At 47.1% G+C, this 26434-nt stretch overlaps 1 protein-coding gene across 3 annotated transcripts in view; it reads left to right on the top strand.

The window, feature by feature from the left end:
- Positions 1-738: 738 nt before the first annotated feature.
- ZC3H14 (zinc finger CCCH-type containing 14) overlaps positions 739-26434 on the top strand; it is a 38734-nt gene continuing 13038 nt past the window's right edge. Inside the window, exons 1-10 of one of the 3 annotated variants that reach the window (XM_058655310.1) lie at positions 739-1031; positions 1345-1387; positions 8499-8613; positions 12365-12405; positions 13629-13836; positions 14455-14866; positions 15765-15925; positions 16623-16723; positions 18442-18594; positions 25918-25992. In XM_058655310.1, the coding sequence (XP_058511293.1) occupies positions 996-1031; positions 1345-1387; positions 8499-8613; positions 12365-12405; positions 13629-13836; positions 14455-14866; positions 15765-15925; positions 16623-16723; positions 18442-18594; positions 25918-25992 (1345 nt within the window). In that variant the 5' untranslated portion in view covers positions 739-995. The remainder of the gene's footprint in view (positions 1032-1344; positions 1388-8498; positions 8614-12364; positions 12406-13628; positions 13837-14454; positions 14867-15764; positions 15926-16622; positions 16724-18441; positions 18595-25917; positions 25993-26434) is intronic. The other 2 variants (XM_058655312.1, XM_058655313.1) reach the window with 2 other exon arrangements.

Raw genomic sequence — 26434 nt, 5'->3', positions numbered from 1 at the left:
TTGTTTTCAGACATATGCGGAGTAAACCTGTGGATGGGAGCTGTTTCTCTCCACCTCTCAAATTGAAAATGAAAAAGTTGGGCGCAGGTGTGATGGCTCAACCAGGGAATCCTCCACCTGCAAGTGCTGGCGGCATCCTATGTGGACGCCATTTCATGTCCCAGCTGCTCCACTTCCCTTCCAGCTCCCTGATTGTAGCCCAGGCAAAGGAGCAGAGGATGGCCCAAAGGCTTGGGTCCCTGTACCAGCAAGGGAGACTTGGAGGAAGCTCCTGGCTCCCGGCTTCCGATTAGCTCAGCTCTGGCTGTTGTGGCCATCTGGGGAATGAACCAGCAGCTGCAGGACATTCGCCTCTCCTTCTCTCTGTCGATCTGCTTTTCTCACAAAAATAAGTAAATATCCCACTTTTCCTCCATGTGTCATGGGGGGGGGTGTAAAGTAGGGGGAGGGGAATCCCAGACCATACAGAATTGTATGATCAATTTCAAAAATAAAATTATAACAACAACCGACAAATAGTATCTGGATCAACAGTATATGCCTTCTAAGTTAACGGTGCATTTGAACTCGGGACCCATATCATGGCCCAAGGTCTTCCCGCTGTGCGCGTGGAATTCATCACGGATGGAGTAAAAGCTGGCTTTTTCCGAAGGGAAACCCGAGCTGCCGAGAAGCCCGTCTTCCTGGCCGACGGCAGAGGGCGCCAGAGCGAAGGCCTCCCGACGTGTGCGCATGTGCGTGCGCCTGCGCGCTCGGCCCCCGCGGCGTCCAGGACTCCGGGACCGCGGAGGCGGGGGTTGTCGGTGTTGGCGGCGGGGTTGGCGACGGCGGCTGTGGCGGCGCTGGCGGCGGCCGTGAAGGTGGAGGTGGCGGCGGCCGTGGAGGCGGCCGTGGAGGCGGCCGTGGCGGCGGCCGGGCTGTGGGGGGAGAGCCCGCGGCGGGCTCTGGGTTCGCGAAGCGCCGCGCAGTCGGAGCCCGCCGCCCGCCGCGGAGCCATGGAGATCGGCACCGAGATCAGCCGCAAGATCCGGGTGAGGAGGGCAGGGCCTGGGGGTGCCAGGGCGGCGGGGCCCGGGAGGCCGGGGAGCCGGGGCGGCGGGGCCCGGGAGGCCGGGGCGGCGGGGTAACGGGGTGCCGGGGCGGCGGGGCCTGGGAGGCCGGGGAGCCGGGGCGCCGGGGCCCGGGAGGCCGGGGACGCGGCGGGGTAACGGGGTGTCGGGGAGCCGGGGAGCGGGGGCCCGGGAGGCCGGGGACGCGGCGGGCCCGGCTGGGCCTGCCGAGGGGCGCCGGGCTTGCGGCGGGGCTGCCTTGCTCACTCGCCTCCTCTTCCTCTGATTCTTGTAGAGCGCCATTAAGGGGAAATTGCAAGAATTAGGAGCGTACGTGGGTAAGTTCACCGGACGTCTTTCAACCTGCTGCATGCCGCGATTGCGGCCCCAGTGCCGGGGAGTGAGTGAACGTCCTTTTTTTTTTTTTTTTTCCATTTTCCCTCCTCCGGTGCTGTCGCCTTGACCTTGGCGAGGCCCCCCCGCTGCCTGCTTCAGGGACTGGTTACTTTTCTGCTGTGCTCTCCTTGCAGCCGGACTCCCCCCCACCCCAAGTTCAGCCCCGCTCTCTTGGTACTGTTTCTCCCCGTTGTATTCTTTTCCTCCTGTTGTGGGTCCCTGCTTTTTTACCTGTCTCTCCCCCCCCCCCCCCCACCGTTTCTGGATGCCAGGGAAAGTGCCGTCTCTGGCTCCCTGTCCCTGTTTCTCAGGCCTGTGCCTTAACTCAGGATAATCCTGCGTAGCCCCAGAAGGCAGGGACCAAGCAGAAAGCCCTAGGCCTTGCTGGCTGACTCCCAGGCAGGTGTCTGCTGTGAACCTTCATAATTACCACGAGCTACACCTGGTGTTGTCAAAGTTAATTTGAAATACACGTGCAAGAGAACGTGCAAGCAGCTGACCTTCCATCACTCCCTGGAAACAGCTTGGGCTAAGCCAGGCCCAAACCAGGGGTGAGACCCGAGCCCTGGTCCTTCACCAGGGCGGCAGTAACCCAGGTACCCAGGGCACCCGCTGCCTCCCTCCCTCCTTCACATTGCAGGAAGCTGGGTTGGAAGCTGAACAGGAGCTGGGGGTGTGTGTGCGCTAGTAGCGAGCAAGAAGCCCGCTTCTGTTTTTTAAGTTTTATTTTTATTGGAAAGTCAGATTTAAAAGGAAAGACAGAAAGCTCTTCCGTCCGATGATTCACTCCCCAAGTGACCGCAGCGGCCAGTGCTACACTGATCCGAAGCCAGGAGCCTGGAGCGTCCTTGGGTTCTCCCACGCGGGTGCAGGGTCCCAATACTTTGGGCCATCCTCGACTGCTTTCCCAGGCCACAAGCAGGGAGCTGGGTGGGAAGTGGAGCAGGCGGGGTATGAACCGGTGCCCAGATGGAATCCTGGCGCCTACAAGGTGAGTACTTCAGCCGCTAGGGCACCGTGCTTTGCCCACCCGCTTCTGTTTTCTTCCTAATAGTGAGAGAACTTGCCGTTGTCATGGTTGACATGTTACATGCGTGAAAGCGATGGTAATACCGCTTAGATACCTTCGCTTGGACCAGAGGCAACCAGGACCCATGCTAGGATCGTTCCCGAAACCAGTTTTGCTGCAGAATGTCATGGATGAGTTGATTAAAAACAAACAAATCACAGAACCCTTGCTTTTGATCACATCTTTTTAACATGCTTTGTGGGGAACTAGGAGGGCTCCTAAAGCACTTGTGTGGTGTACTGGAATACGGGGCTGGGGCTGGCACTGTGGAGTACAGGCTAAGCTTCTACCTGCAGTGTTGGTGTCCCATCTGGTCACTGGTTTGATTCCAGCTTGTCTGCTTCTGATCTAGCTGCTTGCTTGGGAAGGTGGTGGAGGATGGCTCAAGTGCTTGAGCCCCTACACCAACATGGGAGACCCAGAGGAAGCTCCTGGCTCCTGGCTTCGGATCGACTCCGTTTTGGCCATTGCAGCCATTGTTTTATTTGAGTGAACCAGCGGATGGAAGAGCTTTCTCTGTCTCTCCTCTCTGTAACTCTGCCTTCCAAAAAATATGGATAAGTCTTTTAAAAAAAAGAAGTTATATGAGGGGAGTGCTTTCATTGAAAATTGTGATTGAGAATTAGCCTGACCACTTTTTTCATGCAGCACATTTTGAAACTAAGAACTTAACAAATTGTAGTAAACGCCAGAGATTTATGTGCAAGTGAACAACGGAAAAGAACTGGTAGTATTTGTTGCTAATGATCCATTCAGCTTTGCAGTGAAAAATAGAATTCTGGAAGATCTGTGTCTGCCTTCCGAAGTTTGACAGCTTCCTTGTACTTAACAGATCGATGGAGATGTTAACAGATGCTAAATGTTTTTGAAGATGTTAACATGCTAAATATTGTGTAACAAAATTTATGTAGCTCAGTGAACCAGTATTTTCCAAATGCCCTACACATAATGGTTAAAAGTCTGTGGGGCTAAAGTGCCATTAAAACTGACATGTCAAGTTTTGCTGGCGTTCCATATGGAGTCGGTTTGCATCCTGGCTGTTCCATTTCCTGTCCGGCTCACTGCTAATGGCCTAGGAAAAGCAGCAGACGGCCTGTTTTTGTGTTTCTGCTAACCGTGTGGGAGACTGAGCTAAACCTCAGCCTGGCCCACTGCTGGCTATTGGGTCCATCTAGGGAATGAACCCACGGCGGGAAGATTCTCTCGTAATACATCTGTAAAACTACTTGATGGGTTTTCATGTAGTGGTCCAAAAAGTTTTGATGCAGTTTTTTTTTTTTTTTAAGGATTTATTCATTTTATTACAGCCAGATATACACAGAGGAGGAGAGACAGAGAGGAAGATCCTCCATCCGATGATTCACTCCCCAAGTGAGCCGCAACGGGCCGATGTACGCCGATCCGAAGCCGGGAACCGGGTGCAGGGTCCCAATGCATTGGGCCGTCCTCAACTGCTTTCCCAGGCCACAAGCAGGGAGCTGGATGGGAAGTGGAGCTGCCGGGATTAGAACTGGCGCCCATATGGGATCCCGGGGCTTTCAAGGCAAGGACTTTAGCCACTAGGCCACGCCGCCGGGCCCTTGATGCAGTTTTAAATTGCACATTACTACTAATGTTGAAGCAGCTATTGTTTGAGGTATGTTTTATTTTAATTATTTGAGATGGGGATGTAGAGTTGTCATTCACTGGTTCACTTTTTTATATATCATGTATTTTTTTTATTATGTGGTACACTGGTTCACTTCTGTAATGCCCACTATTTCCAGGGCTGGGCCTAGAGCTGTGAGCCAGGCCAAGCCAGTTGCCGAGACCCCAGTGCTGACCCCTTACCTGGACGGCAGTAACCCGGGTACCCAGGTCACCTGTTGCCTACCCCCAGGCTTCACGTTGCAGGAAGCTGGGTTGGAAGCCGAGCTTGGACCTGCACCTGCTGTCCCCCAGGCTCCGCCTGAGTGTCAGCTGGAGCTCGTTGCTTGATGAGTTGTGATATAGCATTATCTGGAAGAGGTGTTTTTCTTTTTTTGCTTTCTTTTTCTTTCTTTTTTTTTTTTTTTGTAAATCAATATTACTCATTGTTGGACTTAAAGAAAACTTTATTGTAAGCCAGAGAGTCTTAGATTATCTGCCAGTTGCCTGTCTGCGAGTATGTGTGTCAAACTTACTGAGATACTTTTCTAACTACTATGAGACCAGAATTGGAGCTGGCTGGTCCCTGCATGCCAGCACTGTGGTGCCGACATTCGGTAGTACTAGTCCTGGCTGCTCTGCTGCTTTTTTTTTGAAGATTGATTTTTATTGCAAAGTCAGATATACAGAGAGGAAGCTCTGCTGTCTTCATTGCTGCCTTGCTGCTGGTTCACTCCCCAAGTGGCCGCAGCAGCCGGTGCTGCGCCGATCCGAAGCAAAGAGCCGGGAGCTTTTTCCAGGTCTCCCACACGGGTGCAGGGTCCCAAAGCTTTGGGCCGTCCTCTACTGCTTTCCCAGGCCACAAGCAGAGAGCTGGATGGGAAGTGGAGCACCTGGAATGTGAACCAGTACCCATTTGTGATTCCAGTGCTTGCAAGGTGAGGACTTAGCCACTAGGCTACTGTGCTAGGCCCAGATTTATTTATTTTTGTTAGAAGAATTCACAGAGAGAATCTTCTATCCACTAGTTCACTTCCCCAGTGGCTACAATGAGTGGAGCTGAGCCAATCCGAAGCCAGGAGTCTGGAGCTTCTTCCAGGTCTCCCACATAGGTTCATGGACCCAAGGCTTTTGGGAATTCTGCCACTACTTTTCCAGGCCATAAGCAGGTAGCTGGCTGGAAAGTCGAGCATCCAGGATGCAAACTTGCGCGAATATGGGATCCCAGCATTGAAATTGGAAGAATAGCCCATAGAGCCATCATGCTGTCCCTTACAATAACATTTAACTATCTGGGTATTTGTATGTGTATATGTTATTATCCTAAAGAAGGTTACTTTTTAAAAGATGTTTCTTTCTTTGAAAGGCAGAGCTACAGAGAGGGAGACACAGATTTCTTCATTCACTAGTTTGTTTCTCAAATGGCTGAAACAGCCTGAGCTGAGCTGATCCCCAACCAGGAGCTTCCTCTGGGTCTCCTGCATGGGTGCAGGGCCTAATGACTTGAGCCAGCCTTTCGTTGCTTTCCCAGACCATAAGCAAGCAGTTTTGTTGGAAATGGAACACTGGGACTTGAACCGGTATCCACATGGCATGTGGTGCTGCAGGTGGCGGATCCAGAAAGTGACATTCTGGTTCATTCCAGAGAGCGTCCCTCAGGGGTTGTGTGTCCTGGATAGATGGTTAGGGCAATTCTTTAAGATTTTATTTTGGAAAGTCAGATATACAGAGAGGAGGAGAGACAGGAAGACCTTTCATCCGTTGATTCACTCCCCGAGTGGCACCAATGGCCGGAGCTTAGTCAATTCGAAGCCAGGAGCCTGGAGCCTCCTCCAGGTCTTCCACATGGGTGCAGGGTCCCAAGTCTTTGAGTCATGGTGGACTGCTTCCAGGGCACAGGGAGCTGGATGGGAAGCAGGGCGGCTGGGATTGGAACCGGCGCCCATACGGGATTCCGGTGTGCACAAGGTGAGGACTTTAGCCACTAGGCTGCTGGCTCGGGCCTGGGCAGGGTAATTCTGAGTCAGCATTTAACTTTAGGAGTCTGTCAGCTTCCTGAAGGAGTGTGTCCGGATCACAACCATTTTTTGTTAGATTTTTATTTCCCACTGCATGTGCTGAGGAAATTATATGAACTTTTAAAAACTTTGTGAAGTAGTTGGGATATATTGGATTGCAGGTGTTAAAATCAGCAGTTGGACAAGTCTTGATACACGCACACACATATACATGTATCTAGGGCAGCCATGACCACCCTCAGGGCAGCCTTCACTGCCTTGGTTTCCCTCTCTGTTCTGTTCTCATCCTACAGCCAGCTAGGCACAGGTCTGATAGAATTTTAGAAAATACCAGCTAATGTGTAGTGAAGTCTGTAATCTCCCAGGGTCATTGGCATCGTGCGGGAGAAAACCAGGACTGCTGGGGTGTTCTGGCCTTTTGTCTTTCAATCCTTTCTGTTACCAGTGTCAGTGAAGGAGCTGCAAGGCGCGTTTGCTATAGTGGTTATAGTGGGAGCCTGAAAAATAAACGGCTTGTCCCTGTTTTGTATCTAATTTTTTAGTTTGTGCTTTCATGAAATACCTCGATTTCTTTCTCTGTAGATTTTTTATTTTCAATAACATTTTGGACAGAGTGAGAATCAGAATCAGTTATTCCTGTGCTGATGGACTCCGCAGGTGCCTGCAGCAGCCGGCTGAAACCAGGAGTGTCCTCTGGGCCTCCCACGCGGTGACGCCCTGCATCGCATTGCTTGAGCGTTCCTGCTGCTCAGCAGGGAGTGCCAGCACGGGCTGAGGCCGAGAGTGAGCAGGGCCAGTCCCTGTGGAGTGTGGGTGTCCCTGCTGCTCACCAGGGGGTGTCAGCACGGGCTGAGGCCGAGTGAGCAGGGCCAGTGGCTGTGGAGTGTGTGTGTCCCTGCTGCTCACCAGGGGGTGTCAGCACGCAGCTGAGGTTGAGCAGGGCCAGTGGCTGTGGAGTGTGGGTGTCCCTGCTGCTCAGCAGGGGGGTCAGCACGCGGCTGAGGTTGAGCAGGGCCAGTGGCTGTGGAGTGTGGGTGTCCCCGGTGGCCACTCAGCTGCTCAGTCTTATATTTGGTTTTTCAGCATGCCTGTACTTTTCTTAAACTGAATTTTTAAGAATTATTACTATTTTCCTGAAAGAAACCTCATAGAGTGCTTGTAAAAATGAGCTTTTCTTCATGGAGTTTCTGATGGTGGTTTTTGCTTGTTTATTGCTGAGTTGGTTTTTGGCCCTTTAGAAAGAGGTCCTGGGCTTCCCCCTCAGTGGTCGCTGTTTAGGTTTAAACACTGTGTTGGTTACTACCATAAAGAATGAACTTTTAAAACAATGTATGAAGTTTTGAGGTGGTTTTTATTTAGTTGGTGATGTTGTAAATTTGTTAGACTGAATAATTAAGATATGCTGTTACCAAGGACAAATGCATTCTTTTGAGAAATGAATATCATTTTGGAACATGAATTAATGGAACAGTAAACATTTTTCTGGAGGCCTGTACTCGCGTGAAGCTTCTCTCATGATTAAAATCTATTCTTAAATTCCACAATTTTAATGTTTAGTTTTTTTTTTTTTTGAAGATTTGTTGTATTAATTTGAAAGGCAGAGTTGGCGAGAGAGCGTGTGCTGTTCCATCCACTGGTCACTCCCGAGATGGCTGCAGTGGGCAAGGCTGGGCCAGGGGGAAGCGTGGAGCTGCTTCTGGGTCTCCCACGGGGGTGATAGGGCTCCAAGGACCTGGGCTGTCCTCTCTGCTTTCCCAGGTGTGAGGGCAGCTGGGGCAGAAGTGGGGCAGCGAGCGCCTCGTAGGCTGGTGCTGCAGGCGGAGGCTTAACCCACCAGCCCCTCAGATGGCTGGTTTTGCATCAGTTGTCCCCAGTTCACATCCTTTTAGTAACTGAAATAATTGTGAGTGAAGAGAAAGAAGAATAAAGGCAGGAGCTGGGATTGCGGTGTAGTAAATTAAGCTACTTGTGGGTTATGCCAGTTCCTCCGTGGGCGCTGGTTTGGGTTCTGGCTACTTCGCTTCTGATCCGGCTTTCTGCTGTGTGCCTGGGAAGCAGCAGCAGATGGCCCATGTGCCTGGACCCGCTCACGTGGGAGACGCTGGTGGAACTTGGGCTCCGGCCTGGCCTGACCTGGCGGTTACAGCGTTTGGGAAGTAGACCACTGGATGGAAGAGATCTCTCTCTCTCCCTCTGTGTCTCTTGCAAATAACCGAATACTAAAACAAAACTCTTACAGAATTGAGATACTAATTCTTAAGGCTACGTCTGTATTTTCGAGCACATTAAGCAGAAGGAAATGTTCAGAACCTGTTTTAATGCCCTTTTCCTTTTGAATAGATGAAGAACTTCCCGATTACATAATGGTGATGGTGGCCAACAAGAAAAGTCAGGACCAAATGACAGAGGACCTGTCCCTGTTTCTAGGGAACAACACAATTCGATTCACCGTGTGGTACGTTTCTGAATGTGTATACCTCAAGCCAAGGCTTAGCACAGCCGAGCAGAACCGTTGTGTCTGGGAGGAAGCTTTACTGGTGAGAGGAGCTGAGCGTGAGCTGGGGGAGCACAGCCTGTCCCATCCAGCGGCTCGGTTGCCATTGCCTTGCATCTTGCTTGGGTTTGTCTGACCGTGAAACAAACAGCAAATTACCTGCTTTATAAAAATGTCAGAATTGGGTGATGTAAAATGCTTGTCGACATGCCTAGCACGTAAGAGTGGCTAGTATGTATCAGTTGTGAGCTTTTACATTTATTTATCCCCCCCTTTTTTGTTTGTTTATTTTTATTGCAAAGTCAGATATACAGAGATGAGGAGAGACAGAAAGATCTTCTGTCTGATGACTCACTCCCCCAAGTGGTTGCAACGGCTGGAGCTGAGCCAATTCGGAGCCAGGAGCTTCATTCAGGTCTCCCACGTGGGTGCAAGGTCCCAAAGATTTGGGCCGTCCTCAACTGCATTCCCAGGCCACAAGCAGGGAACTGGATGGGAAGCAGGGCTGCTGGGATTAGAACTGGCGCCCATATGGGATCCCGGGGCTTTCAAGGCGAGGACTTGAACCACTATGCTATCGCGCCGGGCCCTTCTTTTTCTTTTGAAAACTAACTTGGAAGGCATAGGGACAAAGGAGCATTTCTGTTGGCTGCTGTACTTGTTAGATGCTTTTCAGGGGCCTGGGCTGATCCAGGTCAAAGCGCAGAAAGAATTCAGTGTGAGTTTCCCTGTGATGCCTGAGCCGTCACTACTGCTTCTGGGCCTGGTCATTGAACCCAGGCACTGTGGGGTGTGGCAGGGTGGCATCCTAGCTACCGAGCTAAATGCCCATCACAGCAACTGTTTTCAGATATAACTAATTTAATTGTGAATACCCCCCTTTTTTTTTTTTGAAGATTTATTCATTTTATTACAGCCAGATATACAGAGAGGAGGAGAGACAGAGAGGAAGATCTTCCGTCCGATGATTCACTCCCCAAGTGAGCCGCAACGGCCAGTGCGCGCCGATCCGAAGCCGGGAACCTGGAACCTCTTCCGGGTCTCCCACGCGGGTGCAGTGTCCCAATGTGTTGGGTGTAGGAGGACATTGTGACCGTAGTCAGCGAGCATAGGATTACAGTTGATGGGACAATATTTTCATGATAAACAACTGAATGGATGTCTTGTGTGTGACTGATTGGATATCCTTTGCATGAGAACAACTGTACGGCTACCTTTTGTATACCTGATGAGAATTTTTTGTATAGGAACAGTTGAGTGGGAAGTAATATACAAGGCAAAAGGACTTCCAAACTGAGGCATAGAAACAGTTGATGGTTCTGTTGATGAACTAAGTATCTCTACCCTAATCCTGTATGACCCTCAGCATATAAAGTCTGTTGCCCCTAATAAATTTTGGCTATTGATCATCAGTCAGTAGTCCAAGCGTGTTGTTATTGGCTCCGTGCACCAAGTCCATCGCTGCAGGACAGCAACAGTTGGGCCGTCCTCAACTGCTTTCCCAGGCCACAAGCAGGGAGCTGGAAGGGAAGTGGAGCTGCCGGGATTAGAAGCGGCGCCCATATGGGATCCCGGGGCTTTCAAGGCGAGGACTTTAGCCGCTAGGCCATGCCGCCGGGCCCGTGAATACCCCTTTTAAAACCACACATGCCTGTCATTGGAAATATACAATCAAAGCGTAAGATTTGTTTTTTAAGATTTATTTATTTTTGTTTGAAAGATATGTAGAGAAGAGAGACAGAGAGGAAGATCTTCATGCAATGATTCACCCCCAAGTGACCATAATGGCTGGAGCTGCGCCGATCCAAAGCCAGGAGCCAGGAGCTGCTTCTTGCGGGTTTCCCACGCAAGTGCGAGGTCCAAAGGCCTCATGCTGTCCTCGACAAGCAGGGAGCTGGATGGGAAGCGTGGCCGCTAGAACACAAACCAGCACCCATATGAGATCCTGGGCATGCAAGGGGAGGACTTTATCCTACCAGGCTACTGTGCCGGGTAGTTTTTTTTTTTTTTTTTTTTGTAATTTTACTGTGCAGTTTTTAAAAAAGACTTATGTTTATTGGAAAGGCTGATCAGATTTACGGAGAAAAGGAGAGACAGGGAGAGATCTTCCACCTCCTGGTTCATCCCCAAATGGCCACAATGGCCAGAGTTGAACTAGTCCAAAACCAGGAGCCAAAAGCTTCTTTGAGTCTTCCATGTGGGTGCAGGGTCCCAAGGCTTTGGTCATCCTCCACTGCTTTCCCAGGCCACAAGTAGGCAGCTGGATGGGAACTGGAGTGGCCTGTACACAAAACAATGCCCATATGGGGATCCTGAGGCTTGTAAGGTTAAATTAAGCCACTGAGTCATCGCTCCAGGCTTGACAATTTTGAAGGATGCTGATAGGATGAAGTGGTCCTTAAATGTTGTCATACGCAGTCTGTCTGGATAAACTAGTGTACTGTTACTGTTTATTCAGACAGTGCCTCCCTCACTGGCTGAAAAAGGGGCAGATGTTGCAGCAGAGCAGAGGGCCTGCTTGGCCCACCTGTATGTCTGCATCCTGTGTTTGAGTGCCTGTATCGGGTCCTGTCTGTGTCCAGTCCAGCTTCCTTTAACATGCTGACTGTGAGCCTGGCTCCCCGCTCCCTGCGTGAGTTCCTGTTGCCTGGGCCTGGGCTGATTGCAACTCAGTACTTGTGGATGTCTGGGGAGGAAATCACTGGATAGAATAATATTTGTTGTCCCTTCCTCACTTCCAAATAAATTATCTCTTGAAAAAATCAGTAATAACTGATTTTGGTTGGGAAATTACTATTGTGAAATAAATTTTTTAAGCTGCGGTTTTTTGTTTCACGCATTTTTTTTTTTTTTTTTTTGGTAAGCAATTCTTTGGTTCAACCATTAGACCACTTCGGATTTGGGTTCAGCTGGTCTAGGATGGGAGACTGACCTAGCAGATCCTTCCTCAGATGATGGCATGTTTCAGACAGCTTGTTGATATCAGAGCATTAACTGAATTTTAATTGAACTTGTCAGCCTGCTAATCAGTTGCTGTTTAACTTGCTGATGTCTGGGGCGCTGTTGGGCACTTTGGTTTGTTGTGATTCCCTGGGGACTTGGTCATTGTCCTCTGAGGACAGTGGCTGGGCCTCTGCATGCTTTGGTCTGGTGCTGCAGGCTCTTGGAAGGGCTCTCAGGCACATTGGTTCCATGTGTGTGTGTCGAAATAGAGTTTATTGTAACCAAGCCTGTCACCTGACTAAACATTAATTCTGAAAATATTTATAGTAAAGTGATAGTGCATATTTTGATGTGACTTATAACTTACCCCAGGATTAAGTCCAGGAAAATATGTAAGTAAGAAGTATAAACTGTTATTGAACAATTGTAGTAACGATCTTACATGTTTGTGGTATTTGTTTTTACTATAAACTGCACTGAGTCTTTTAGTCCTGGGAAACAAAATAACTTTTTGTTGACAAAAATTCTGTTGTCATTTGCTGTCCTTAATCCTTTGTTTTGTTTTTGGAGGCTAGATTTTGAAAACAGTGAAGAGAAAAAAACCAAAAAAATAATTTTTCTACAGTACTCATATAAAGCCTTTTTAAAGAAATGAAAGCAGTTAATTTCAATGTCATTTACTAATATTTATCTATCTGGTTGTAAATGTGATAAAATTTAGAGTGCCAGCTGAAATAAAAATCTTGAGGCTTTTCTTTTCCCTTTTTAGGCTTCATGGTGTATTGGATAAACTTCGATCTGTTACAACTGGTAAGACTGGATTTTTATGGGACATTCCAGTTTACAACAGTACATGTTTCTTTTGTCTTTAAAATTATTTACACTGTTTTTGGGGGCAAAAAGTGTAACTTATTTTCCAAAGAGTGGTTCATTTGAGCTTTTTAGGAAGCACCAAGGTTTATGAATTAAAGAGCAGCAAATAGAATGACTTCAGTGAGGAGGTGGTGCAGGGCTAAGGAGCTGGTTGTAGATGCGGGCAAGGCTTTAGCCTCAAGGGGCTGTCGGGGTTTTGTTAGTGAGAATTACTGAAGTTCGCCAATAATACGTTGAGTAAATCATTTAGTGACTGATATTCAGTTAAAACTAATACTGTAGAAGATAGCATGAATATGCACAAATACACTATATATGTAATTTTCAAAAAATTTGAGTGTATACTCTATTCTCAAATAATCTTTGAGGTGATTGATGATTTTAATTATTATTTTAGAGATCTCCTACAATAGGGGCCCGCACTGTGGCGTGGTGCATTCAGCCTCTGCCTGTGGCACTGGCATGTCGTATGGCTGCAAGTTCAGGTCCTGGCTGTTCCACTTCTGATTCTACTCCATGCTTGTGGTGGGAGAGCAGTGGGAGATGGTTGAGAGCTTTGGGCCTCTGCATACATGTAGGAGAGCCAGAGGAAGCTCCTGACTCCTGGCTTTGGACTGGCTCAGCTCCGGCCGTTTGGGGAGACAACCAGCAGATTGAAGAGTTCTCTGTTGTTGCTCCTTCTCTGTGTAACTCTTTTTAAAAATAGACAATTTTTAAAATATTTATGTATTCTTATTGGAAAAGCAGATCATATTTATGGAGAGAAGGTGAGACCAAGACAGGAAAGATTTTTCATCTGCTGGTTCACTCCCCAAGTGGCTGCAATGGTCGGGGCTGAGCCGATCTGGAGCCAGGAGCTCCTTCTGAGTCTCCAGTGAGGATACAGGGTCCCGAGGCTCTGGGCTGTCCTCCACTGCTTTCCCAGGCCACAAGCAGGGAGCTGGATGGGAAGTGGAGCTGCCAGGACACGAACCTGCGCTCCTAGAGCATCCTGGAGCTTGGAAGGTGAAGATTCAGCTACTGAACCACTGGACTGGCCCAGATAAATCTTTAATAAAGCAATTTAAAAATAAACATGTAATGCTTTGGAAATGATGATGAGCATAGAAAATTTTTTAAATAAATAAACTAAAAAGACTATGTTTCACTTTTTTTTCCAGAACCGTCTAGTCTAAAGTCTAGTCTGAAATCTTCAGATACCAAAATCTTTGATAGTAACGTGCCTTCCACCAAGAGCAGCGCGAGTCGGGCCGAGGAGAGGAGGCATGAAGCTACCGTTCCCCCTCTGGCCGTTCCCAGCAGCAGATCTGAGAAAAGAGATTCCAGAGTTTCTGCAAGTTCCCAGGAGCAGAAAAGCACTAATGTCAGGTCAGAGTGCTGCGTGGGCAGGGCGTGATGGCTGTGAGTGTGACGTCCACGGCAGTCTGTGTGTGTTTCACTTGTTTGCTTAGCTTTACAGGGAAGTGATTCTAAGCAGTGTTTAGGAACGGTAAGACCTCAGTGTGTGTCTTTTGTCTCAAATGTGGGAAATCAATGTTGAAAGTAAGGATGTAGAATCAGTAACTTTGAAAGGAATACATGATGGAGATACCCACTTTTTTTTCAATTTAAAGATTTATTTAATTTTCTTGGAAAGGCAGATTTACAGAGAGAAGGACAGACAGACATCTTCCATGTGTTGGTTCACTCCCAGGTGGCCTCAGTGGCAGGAACCAGGAGCCTTTGGGTCTCCCACGTGGTGCAGCGTCCCAAGGCTTTGGGCTGTCCTCTGCTGCTTCCCCAGAGCACAAACAAGAAGATAGAAGGGAAGTGGAGCAGCTGGGACATGAACTGGAGCCCTTATGGGATCCCAGCGCATTCAAGGCCAGGACTTCAACCACTAGGCTGCTGACCCAGGCTCAATATCCACTTTTTTAGTGCCTTTTAAAGTTGTCATTCTTGAAGATTTGGATGTAAAGTGTTTTATCTGGTGTTACTTTTCAATAGGCAGACTTGCGATGATGGAACTTCAACCCGGTTGATGTCAACGGTGAAGCCCCTGAGGGAGCCAGCGCCCTCTGAAGACGTGATTGATATCAAGCCGGAGCCAGATGACCTGATTGATGAGGACCTCAATTTTGTGCAGGAGAATTCCTTATCTCAGAAAAAGCCAACAGTGACTGTTACGTACGGCTCTTCTCGTCCTTCTATCGAAATTTACCGGCCACCTGCAAGTCGCAGTGCTGACAGTGGTGCTCATTTGAACAGGTTGCAGCTGCAGCAAGTGCAGCAGCCAAGCAGTGGGCATGTGAGCAAGCAGCTTGGTGCACAGAACAGTCAGGGGTACGAAGCTGGACGTTTGTGTGAGCCAGAAGTACAAGAAACCTACAGCCCTTTCTTCAGAAACAGTTCAGAAAAAGTGGGTATTGAGGTTTGTATGTAACTCTGGCTTGCTGTGCTGGAAATGGGTGTGTTTGGATGCTAAATAGTATTTAAAGTAACTAAGCAAGATTTGTTTTACACTAATTTTATTGGTACTCAACAAATGACACCAGATTTCCTTCTCCAAAGCTGACTTCTGGTGATTCTCTTTCTTAATATGTGTATTTCAAAAAAATTTGTTGATTTATTTGAAAGGCAGTGTGGCAGAGAGAGGAGAGAGAAGGAATTTGCATCAGCTGGTTCACTTTTCAAACAGATGCAGCAGCCAGGGCTGGGCTTGCCTGAAGGGAGGAGCCTGGAGCTCTGTCCTGGCCTCCCCTGTGAGGGTGCTAGGGCCAGGGGCTGGGGCGGTCTGCTGCAGCTTTGTCCAAGAGCTTTGTTAGAGAGCTGGATTGGGTGTGAGGCAGCCAAGGCTCAGACGAGCACTCAGGTGAATGCTGTTGTCAAAGGCAACAGCTTGGTGCCTGTCTCTTATTTTTAAAGATTGATTTATTTCTTCGAAAGTGGAGTGACTTGCTGCACACAGTACCCGCTTCCCTGGAGATACTTTACATCACGTCTGTGGAGCTTGGTATTTCTGGCATTTGGCGTTAATGTACTTTTCCCTTGCGGTGTTTGGTTAGTTTTAGATTGTTGATGATAACTACTAATATGCCATTAAGTAATTCCATTTTGTTAGTTTCCTCAACAGTTCCAAAAGTTTATAAAGTGAATGTGAAGTTCTGATTTCTGTTTTTCCTGAAGATAGACTTTTAAGCATAGCCAGATTCTTTAGTACGAAACAAGTGCCCAGTGACTTCTTAATATGATTGAGATGAAACAGTGGTGGCAAACCTTTACTTTTCACAATTAGGTAAATCAATTTCTGATTGCAGGATGAAAACTTTCGGAAAAGAAAGTTGCCTGTGGTGAGTTCGGTTGTTAAAGTGAAAAAATTCAATCTTGATGGAGAGGAGGAGGAGGAGGAGGACGACTACGGCTCCCGGACAGGAAGTGTCTCCAGCAGCGTGTCGGTGCCTGCGAAGCCCGAGAGGAGGTACCCGACCCTGCCTCACCTTAATCTCCGGGCCTGATGGAAGGGGGTAATCATGGAGATAAGGGAGAAAGCTTTGCCAGGGGCTTTTGAGGAATACCTTACATTGATTAATTACACATTAGTGAGAGTTAATCATTAACTTTGGAGAGTATTGCAGAAAGTATTAAAAGCTTAATGTGTGTGGGGGGGAATAGTTCATTTAGATTGATTATTTTATTTATTTATTTATTTTTAAGATTTCTTTATTACAAAGTCAGATATACAGAGAGGAGGAGAGACAGAGAGGAAGATCTTCTGTCCGATGATTCACTCCCCAAGTGAGCCGCAGTGGCCGGTGTGTGCCGATCCAAAGCCAGGAACCAGGAACCTCTTCCAGGTCTCCCACGCGGGTGCAGGATCCCAAGGCTTTGGGCTGTCCTCGACTGCTTTCCCAGGCCACAAGCAGGGAGCTGGATGGGAAGTGGAGCTGCCGGGACCAGAACTGGCGCGCATATGGGATCCCGGGGCATTCAAGGAGAAGACTTTAGCTGCTAGGCCACGCCGCCGGGCCCTAGATTGATTATTTTAAAAAGCTGAAAGGTCCAGTCTGCATTTCCTGAAAACTACAGCTTGCCTGTTGAGGACCTGGAGGAGGCTGTGGCGGAGGCAGTGTGAGGCGACTGACACAAACAACTGGAACGTTTCTTAACTCTTTCAGACCGTCCCTTCCACCTTCTAAACAAGCTAACAAGAATCTAATTTTGAAGGCCATATCTGAAGCTCAAGAATCTGTAACAAAAACAACTAATTATTCCACAGGTAATTCAAGTGTGCTATCAGAGAGTTCTAGAACCACTGAGAAAGCTCAGCTGACTAGACAGAGAGCCAGAGCTCCTGTCAGGTGCCAAGGGCAGCGGAGGGTCCTTCTGCAGAAGAAAGGATTTAAAGTGAGAGGCTGGTGGGATACAGTTCTTTGAGCACCAAGGAATTTGTGATTGCTGGAGAGGCGCAGATCTGAATGATGACTGACTAAAGTTGGGGGAAATTTGTTTAAAACGTGTGTATGAATAGGTGAAGCCTTATAGAATATAAGAAAAACAATTGACTGATTTGTGATATTCCTGGCCTTGTCCTAATGGATGTCCCAAACTGTTTCACAAGTGAATGTAAAGGTATCACAGAAACTCATTTTACAGGAAGTTCATTCAGAAATGTGAACCAATTGATAGGTGCCATTTTGTGTCGTCATTTAACTGCACTCTTTGCCTCACCTGCTGTAACCAGTGCTTACAAAGTTGAAAATTTTGGTAACAATTACTCATACATGTAGCTTAGGATTTGGTGAAAGCTCTCACAGTGTTGTTCTGCTTGTTGATTCTTGCATGTGTGTGTGTTTTGACCTCCCTTCCTAAACTAATCTATTTAGATGCTCGTCTGTCCTCTTGTTTTTCTTCTTATCGCTAATTGGACCTTGAATATAAAACTAGACAGGTCTGGCATATAGAGAAAAAAATAAGTATTATCAGGCAAAGCCAACACTGTGTGTGTGTGTGTGTGTGTGTGTGTGTGTGTTTGGTCAGCAGTTTTCTTGAGAATGATGCAAAATTTAGAGGATTTTCATGACCTTGAAATTTCCCACCATGATAATAGTTGGAGATTCCCCAAGGGTTGTTTTTTTTTTCTGTTGTTGTTTATTTTTTGTTTATTTAAAGTTTTTAAAAAAATTTTTATTGGAAAGGCAAATCTACAAAGAGGAGAGGCAGAGACAGACACGCTATCTGCTGGTTCATTCCCGCAAGTGGCCACAGTGATCGGAACTGATCTGAAGCTGAAACTGGGAGCCAGGAGCTTCTCCCTGGTCTCCCATGTGGTTACAGGGTCCTACGGCTTTAGGCCATTCTCCACTGCTTTCCTAGTTCATAAGCAGGAAGCTGGATGGGATGTGGAGCTCTGTGGCACTACCGTTACCCTGTGGCACGTCATGCAGGATTAGCTAATTGAACTATTGCACCAGCCCCCAAAGTTTTTTTTTTTTTTAAATTGTTCAGTTGTAGTGTATTCAGCTTTTTTTTTGTTTGTTTGTTTTTGTTTTTTTAAAGATTTATTTTTTATTTCTATTACAAAGTCAGATATACTGAGAGGAGGAGAGATAGAGAGGAAGTGGAGCTGCCGGGATTAGAACCAGCGGCCATATGGGATTAAGGCGAGCACCTTAGCCACTAGGCCACGCCGCTGAGCCCAAGCCCCCAAAGTTTTAAGAAATTGCACAATATGAGATACCAGTGCTGTAGCAAGCCTCAAAACATGATTACAGAATACTGAATTCAAGGTATTTGGCTTAAAATGCATGCACAGTGTGTTACCCATGTGTGGGTAGCTGCTCAGAAATGCTGTCAGACAGTGAGGGGATGTCTGCACTGACTTGGGGTTCTCTTGGTCTGAACCCGAGCCGTGCTGATGTTGACGCAGCAGGCTTACTGTTGGTTTTTCATGTGTTTCTGTGTTTGCATTCTCACCTTGTTTACTTTATGTAAAAGTCCCACAGAAGCAGACACTTCCAGTGGCTCCCAGAACTCGACCCTCTCAGGAGGAATTGCTGGAAGTGGCTCAGGGGCAAGGCAGGATCCCCAGAGTGAGTGCCCCCCTGAAAGACGAGGCAATGAAAGGAGAGAACACGGAAAAAGGCCAAGGTAAGCGTTCTGTGTCACTCTTGGCTAGACTTTCTTAATGATGCATTAAGCATTTTTAGTTACCCTGTGGAAAACCAGTTATGTTAGGTCCGCAGACAAAATGAGAGCGGTACCATGAGAAATGTTCTATATACATATATTTTTCAGAAACATTTTATTTTATTTTTAATTTTTTTTTACATTTTATTATTGCTATCATTTTATGATACAGTTCCATATTCCCTTATCCGCTCCCCAATTCCCTCCCCACAACCTAGTTCCTCTGTATCATTACTAACATATAGTTCTTCATACTCAGTCATATGTCCATCATTGAGGGCGTGGACAATGGCAGAGAGTCCAGAATCCTATTGTCAACATACAGTCAACAGTTTCATTGTAAGTCCATCTTTGTCTGGAAGCAGAATTGCATACCACACTACATCCTCACATCTGGATGTTAGTCTCCATTTCACAGCTACTCTACATCCCCTTAAATGCAAAGTCATGATATAAAATCAACAATAGAAAGAAAAATAGAAATTTACAATGCCCTGAAGTTAAATGACATGTTACTAGATATGACAGTCTCCATTACACAACTGCTATACATCCCCTTAAATGCAAAGTCATGATACAAAATCAACAATAGAAAAATAGAAATTTATAATGCCCTGAAGTTAAATGACATGTACTAGATATGACAGTCTCCATTACACAGCTACTATACATTTTAAAAGGTAAGAAGATAATTTGTATAGAAATTTTCAGCATTTTCTTTTTTTTTTTTAAAGATTTATTTTATTTTTATTACAAAGTCAGATATACTGAGAGGAGGAGAGATAGAGAGGAAGTGGAGCTGCCGGGACCAGAACCAGCAGCCATATGGGATCAAGGCGAGGACCTTAGCCACTAGGCCACACTGCCGAGCCCCAGCATTTTCAAAAATGGAAAGAATGAAAGCTCTTGAACCCAGTCACCAGCTTTTGTAATTAATAAGAGTTCCACTGGTCTTTAGAAAATTTCCACCTTGGGCCCGGCGGCATGGCCTAGCGGCTAAAGTCTTCTGCTTGAACGCCCCGGGATCCCATATGGGTGCTGGTTCTAATCCTGGCAGCTCCACTTCCCATCCAGCTCCCTGCTTGTGGCCTGGGAAAGCAGTCGAGGACGGCCCAATGCATTGGGACACTGCACCCGTGTGGGAGACCCGGAAGAGGTTCCTGGTTCCTGGCTTTGGATCGGCACGCACTGGCCGTTGCGGCTCACTTGGGGAGTGAATCATCGGATGGAAGATCTTCCTCTCTGTCTCTCCTCTCTGTATATCCGACTTTGTAATAAAATAAAGAAATCTTAAAAAAAAAAAATTTCCACTTTGAGACACACACTTCTGCGATCTTTTTTCACCTTTTTATTGATCCTGCTCTAATTCTGGACTTAAGATCTTGGGTATTTTTTTCTTTTAAAGATTTATTTATTTTATTGGAATGGCAGATGTACAGAGAGGAGGAGAGACAGATCTTCCGATGATGCACTCAAGTGGCCACAATGGCTGGTGCTGTGCTGATCTGAAGCCAGGAGTCAGGAACTTCTTTCCGGGTCTCCCACGCGTGTGCAGGGTCCTAAGGCTTTGATCCATCCTCGACGCTTTCCCAGGCCACAGGGAGGGAGCTGGATGGGAAGTGGAGCTGCTGAGATTAGAACCGGCGCCCATATGGATCCCGGCACATTCAAGGCGAGGACTTTACCATTACGCTATCGCGCTGGGCCCTTAGATCTTGGTTATTTTAAAATCTTTCCTCTTAGCGTCCTGTCTGTGACCTGCTAGGTTTTTTAGTGGCCTTCCTTTGTCTCCTTGTGCCTACTGAAGCAGGTGGTTTCCCCCTGATCGTTTCGCATCTTATTTCTCATCCCTTCATGCAGCTCCACCAGCTCCTGTGTAACTTGCCAAGCGTGACTCACACTGTGTGACTCTTCGGTGAGACCCTGTCCCTTTGCTTGATTGCCCATGGCTAATACCACAAGTTTAGGCAGTTCTGCTGCTTGGCCTATGGACCTGCACAGTCCTGTTCCACTAGTTTTAAATGTGTTTCTGTTCCTGTCAGGGTTGTTTCTGGTTTCCTGAGATTGTTTTTCTGCTCAGATACAAAGTTCTTAAAATATGTATGCTCATCGTTTTACACTTTAAAGTTGGAATACATTTTTTTCATTCCTTCTGAAATGTGTCATTTGTTCCAAGTTTCAAATGTTATTATGTTATTTTTGAAAAACAAATTTGGAGTTTGTTGTGCAGCACTGTATGCTGGTCCCATGAATGATGAACATGAGCACAAGAAAACGGTCTAATTGGTGGATACTAAATGTAACTTACGAATCGGCCAACTTGGGAAGAACATGGGGAATTTGGGAGGGACTTTGCCCAGTTTTGTGATGGAAGAGGCCAAAGGTTGGATGGGTATATGGCCACGTGTTTGCTAGGAACTGGCCTTTTAGTTGCATTGGAGTTCCTGTCAGAGATGAGCCCCATCTGAGAAGGGCCCGAAGCAGGTGCGGGGTCCCAAGGATTTGGGCCATCCTTGACTGCTTTCCTAGGCCACAAGCGGGGAGCTGGAAGGGATCAGATGGGATCCTGGCACGATCAAGGCGAGGATTGAGCCACTAGGCTGCTGTGCTGAGCCCAAGAAATTTTTTTAAAAGCTTTTTTCCTTTCTAAGAAATCTCTTTTCTCTTCCACTTTGTGGTTTCCTTCAGATTCTGTGTTTGCTTCGTTGCTCGCCCTCTGATTAGCACATGTTTTCCCCGGAAGTGAGTGTGGCCTTGGGACCCTGAACCCACATGGGAGACCTGCAAGAGGCTCCTGGTTCTGGATTGGTTTAACTGGGGATTGTTTCTACTGATGGAATGCCTTAAATTAAATCCTTAAAAAAGCAAACAAAAAAAACCCTTGGGTTTTTGTATGTCCACTTGAAGATGTTATGTTTTAATGTGCTTTTTATTAGTTTTTGAGGTTTATTGATACCTGCTGCCCACTATATAACATTAACTCCTTGAGCAGGAATTGTGTGTCATTGCTAAGTGTTTGGAACAGTCCCTTCCTTGCTTTCCTTGTGTGTAATAGTAGTTCTGTCAATATTGCTTGCCTGGTATGTGCGTCACTGCTGGCTTGCTCTGGCATTTTCCCAGGGCTCCTTGGGGCTGTCTTGCTCTCACTAGTGTTTATGCAAGTGGTTTGCAGAGCTGATGGAAATCTCGGCAGTTGTAATCTCTCTCCTGACTTTCTTTCACATGAAGGAGCAAACAATTTCCGTGTAATTCTTAAATGTATGTATCAGTATATTTTATTATGTGCATACATTGTTACTGATCTGTATGAAAACATGAGGAATCTGGGAAGTTTTACAGCCTTTTCAAGGTCGTCATTTTTGTGTGCCCCTTATTAAGAGAGAATGAACCTACATGCACAGAAGCGTCTCAGCTTATGATGGGGTCCTGTCACGAGCAGTCTGTCCTGTGGGGAGCATACTGTTGAGCATGCACTTGATTCTACTTAACCTACATAGGTTGAAGCCATTTGGATGGTATTATTTAACACCTGTTTTTATAATTAAGTATTGAGCTTTCTCTCAGGGAATGCAGGATGCTGCTGTCTTGCTGGGGGCTGTGGCTCCCCCAGAGTCTTGTATCATGTATTACTTGGGAGGATGTGCAAGTTAAAGATCGCGAGCGTGGTTTCTGCTGAATGTGGTTACTTGTGCACTGTTGTGATGTCAGGAAATCATAAGTTGAATGATCGATCATACATCAGGAACTGTATGATCAGTCATGTTGGACTGGAAGCACTGTGAAAGATGCTTTTTTGTTTTAAGATTTATTATTTTTATTGGAAAGTCAGATTTATAGAGTGAAGGAGAAGAGAGATCTTCCATCTCCTGGTTCACTCTCCAGGTAGGTACAGTGGCTGGAGCTGAGCCAATCAGAAGCCAGGAGCCAGAAGTGTCTTCGGGGTCTCCCATGCGGGTGCAGTGTTCTAAGGGTTTGGGCCGTCCTCGACTGCTTTCTCAGGCTACAAGCAGGGAGCGGTAAGGGAACTGGAGCAGCCGGATACGAACCAGTGCCCATATGGGATCCCGGTGCGAGCCACGCAAGAACTTTAGCCAGTAGGCTGCTGCGCCATGCCTGAAAGATAATTTTCATGAACAGTGCTGTTGGATTGAGTAGAGATGAGGGAAGTCCCCTCTTCATCTGTCCATGGCTCTGCTTTCTGCAGGAGGAAGCCCCTCATTTTGAGTTTGGTATGTGTAAAGTAAAAATATGCATGATGATATACATGGAGAGACAGTTTACCTTTTTGTTTTATATGAATAGATCAATTTATTTACTTGAGAGGCGCTGGAGTGCCAGCCCCATAGGTACCTGTAGCACAGGGTTGGTTCTCAGCAGCGTGTTGGCCCCACTTGCGGTGTCACGGAGAGCAGTGAACAGTGTAGTGCCGTGAATGGGAACCTGGGAGCGTTCATCCAAGCTGCGACCCTGACCTGCTGATCTTAACCTTTCTGTGCCCAGTGTTCTAGTCTTACTGACTCCATCAGCACTTAGCGCAGAATCACTGTGGGAAGGATGTTTATGTTAAAGGCTCCGGGAAGGGTCTTCACTTATTTTGCCTTGTAGCGTTGGGCTGAGCGCAGTGGGCAGAGCACAAGTTGGCAGAGGGCTGTTTCCGGGCCTTGGTTTTGGGGCTCCTCTGTGGACTGTCGGCTGGTTTGTAGATGGTGCTCGTGTGGCTGTTTTGCTTTGTCAACTGTCCTCTGGAACTCTTTTTTTTTTTAAAGATTTGTTCATTTTATTACAAAGTCAGATATACAGAGAGGAGGAGAGACAGAGAGGAAGATCTTCTGTCCGATGATTCACCCCCCAGGTGAGCCGCAACGGGCCGGTGCGCGCCGATCCGAAGCCGGGAACCTGGAACCTCTTCCGGGTCTCCCACGCGGGTGCAGTGTCCCAGTGCATTGGGCCGTCCTCGACTGCTTTCCCAGGCTATAAACAGGGAGCTGGAAAGTTAGTGGAGCAGCCAGGATACAAACCGGTGCCCATATGGGATCCTGGTGCGTGCAAGGCAAGGACTTTTAGCTGCTAGGCCACGTCGCACTGCCCTCACGCGCCCCGCCCCCATGGGATTTTTGATTCAGCTCAATCTCGGTTAAAATACCATATGGAATTTTTGCAGAAATCAGTAGATTGGTCCTAAAATTGACACTGAAGTAAAGAAGTGGCTCTAAATAGCTGAATTTCCTGAGAAAGTATTTCTAGGTTTTATTTCTAGTTTCAAAACTTATTGGGCTGGTGTTATGGCATAGTAGGTTAAACCTCCACCTATGGTGCTGGCATCCCATATGGGCACTGTCTGGTGTTCTGGCTGCTGCACTTCTGATCTGGTTCCGTGCTGATGCCTTGGGAAAGCAGTGGAGGATTGCCTAGGTCCTTTGGACCCTGCACCCACATGGGTGGGAGGCTGGACGGAGCTCCTGGCTCTCTGGCTTTGACTCGCCCAGCTTTGGCACTTGGGGCCATTTGGGGAGTGAACCAACAGATGGGAGATCTCCTTCCCTCTCTCTCCGTAACTCTGAATTTCAAGTAAAAATGAAATAAATCTTAGGAGCAACAACAACAACAAAAAGAGACATTGAAGACATCAGTGGAACAGACTTGAGCACCCAAAAAGTAACAATTATCTTGGATTTCATCAAAGGAAAAAGTTAAAGGACAGTATCAGAAAATTGAAAACTCAGAGTGGGAATCATTTAATATGCTAATAGCAAATCAAGGCTGGCTTCTGTCGCCATATCTTTGAATTTGCATCATACTACGTTATGTATGTTCAAAAAAAATTTTTTTTTAATTTATTTACTTGAAAGAGTTACATACAGATACAGAGCTGTTTCAGTGGTCACAGTGGCCATGGCGCAGTGAAGCCAGGAGCCAGGAGCATTCTCGGTGTTTCCACATGGATGACAGGGCCCCAAGTACTTGGGTAACCTCCCCTGCCTTCCAAGGGGCATTGGCTTGGTGCTGGATAGGAAGTGGGACAACCGAGACTCAGCCCAGCGACTGTTCAAGAAGCCAGTGACTCAGGTGCAACCTCACCAACTGCGTGCTAGTGTTGCCCTCGGGAATTTTAGCATCATGTATTTTTTTTTTTTTTAATTTTTTAGTGGAAAGGCAGGTACAGAGAGGAGGAGAGGCAGAGAGGAAGATCTTCTGTCTGATAGTTCACTCCCATGCGGCCACATGGCTGGAATTAACCAGTGGGTAGAAGATCGCTTTCTTCCTCTCTCTAAACCTGCTTTTCCAACAAAAGTAATTGTTAAAAATCCATTTATTTGAAAGGTAGATTGAGAAGGAGAGATCATCTGTCGGCTGGTTCACCCCCCAGTGTCTGCAGCAGCAGAGCTGTACTGTGCTGAAGCAGGGCCGAAGAACTGCACTGCCGTCTCCTGCATAGTTGGCAGGAATCAGCCACTGGAATGATCACGTGCTGCTTCCCAGGCACAGGAGTGGAGAACTGGACTGAAAGAGGAACACGTGGGATGCTGACTGGTGCTTGATATGGGATGCAGATATCCCTAGAGGTGGCTTAACCTTGTGTACCATGGTGCTTCCTTGTGTATGAACCAAGTTAGCGTAAGAACCTATGAAACAGGATAAGAAGTTCTGTAGCTAAGCATGCTTTTTAAATAGGCAATCACAGTGTTCATGCTTTGCTGATAGAAGCCTGGAGTACAGATTTTCTAAATGTTGTATTTCATTGTTTTCCCATCCATCCAAAGCTGTAACTGTCTTTAGGCAACTCCATGCTCAGATAACTGGAAAGCTCTGTTACTGTTAGCACTCATACTGTGTTTATGATGCATTTGGCTAGAGCCAGTCTTGGAGGCCAGCATTGCTGTTCCCTTTACAAGGCACCTTTCCATGGCTCTTGCACTTTTTACCTACCCTGACCCTGCAGGCTTATCTCTAGTCACAGGACACTGCTGCCCCACGGAGGGGAACAGGGGGTCTCTGTCTCCATTTGCGTAAAATTGTTGAGTGTGGTTTTTGCCTTTGCTCTGCAATTGTTAAATTGTACTGTTAAAGCTTCAAGGCTTTAAAAAATGATTTTCTTTTAAGAATTCAGCATGATTAATGCCCGGGATTTAAGTATGTTTTTGTGTCTGCTGTGTGCCAGGTGGCTTTGACACTAACGTCCAGGGCTCTGTGGATGCTCACCAGGATGCAGCTCTGCCCCGTCATCCCAGTGCTGCTGCTGTTTGTGCTTTAAGCTTTAGTGAAATTGTGATATTTATGTTCTAGGAATGCAACACAGGCAGTTGTTGTCCCGCCTGCAGATTGACCCAGTAATGGCAGAAACTCTGCACATCAGTCAAGGTTAGTGATTCTGAGTTACTATTTCATTCCTTCTATCTCGTGTAATGCATCTTAGATTCTACCTTAAGCTTATGTATTTAGACGTATGAAAATATTTTAGGGCCACAATATTAGACCTGCGTTTTCTTCATATTATGTTTTTGTTGTTGTTTTGCATTAACCAGAAGCTTCTTTCATGCCATTCCACTTACTTGCCACATTCTCTCCTGCTAGAGAAAGCTTGAGTCCCTACTCGTCCATCCCTGTGCAGCTTTGGCCATTGCCTTGAGCCGATTGGTGTCTTCCACTCAGCCTAGGTTGGTGTTTGCTTGAGGATCTTACTGCCAGGCCACGCTCCACATGCCGACACGTAGACGGGGGCCTGCGGCCTGGGCTCATTTGTCTCTGCGTTCTCAGTGCTGGCTGTGTCCGGCATGGTCAGTGTCTGCCGATGATGCAGAAA

Source organism: Ochotona princeps, chromosome 26, assembly GCF_030435755.1.
Source record: "Ochotona princeps isolate mOchPri1 chromosome 26, mOchPri1.hap1, whole genome shotgun sequence".
Taxonomy (NCBI): domain Eukaryota; kingdom Metazoa; phylum Chordata; class Mammalia; order Lagomorpha; family Ochotonidae; genus Ochotona; species Ochotona princeps.
This window is presented reverse-complemented; position numbering and strand designations above follow the sequence as displayed.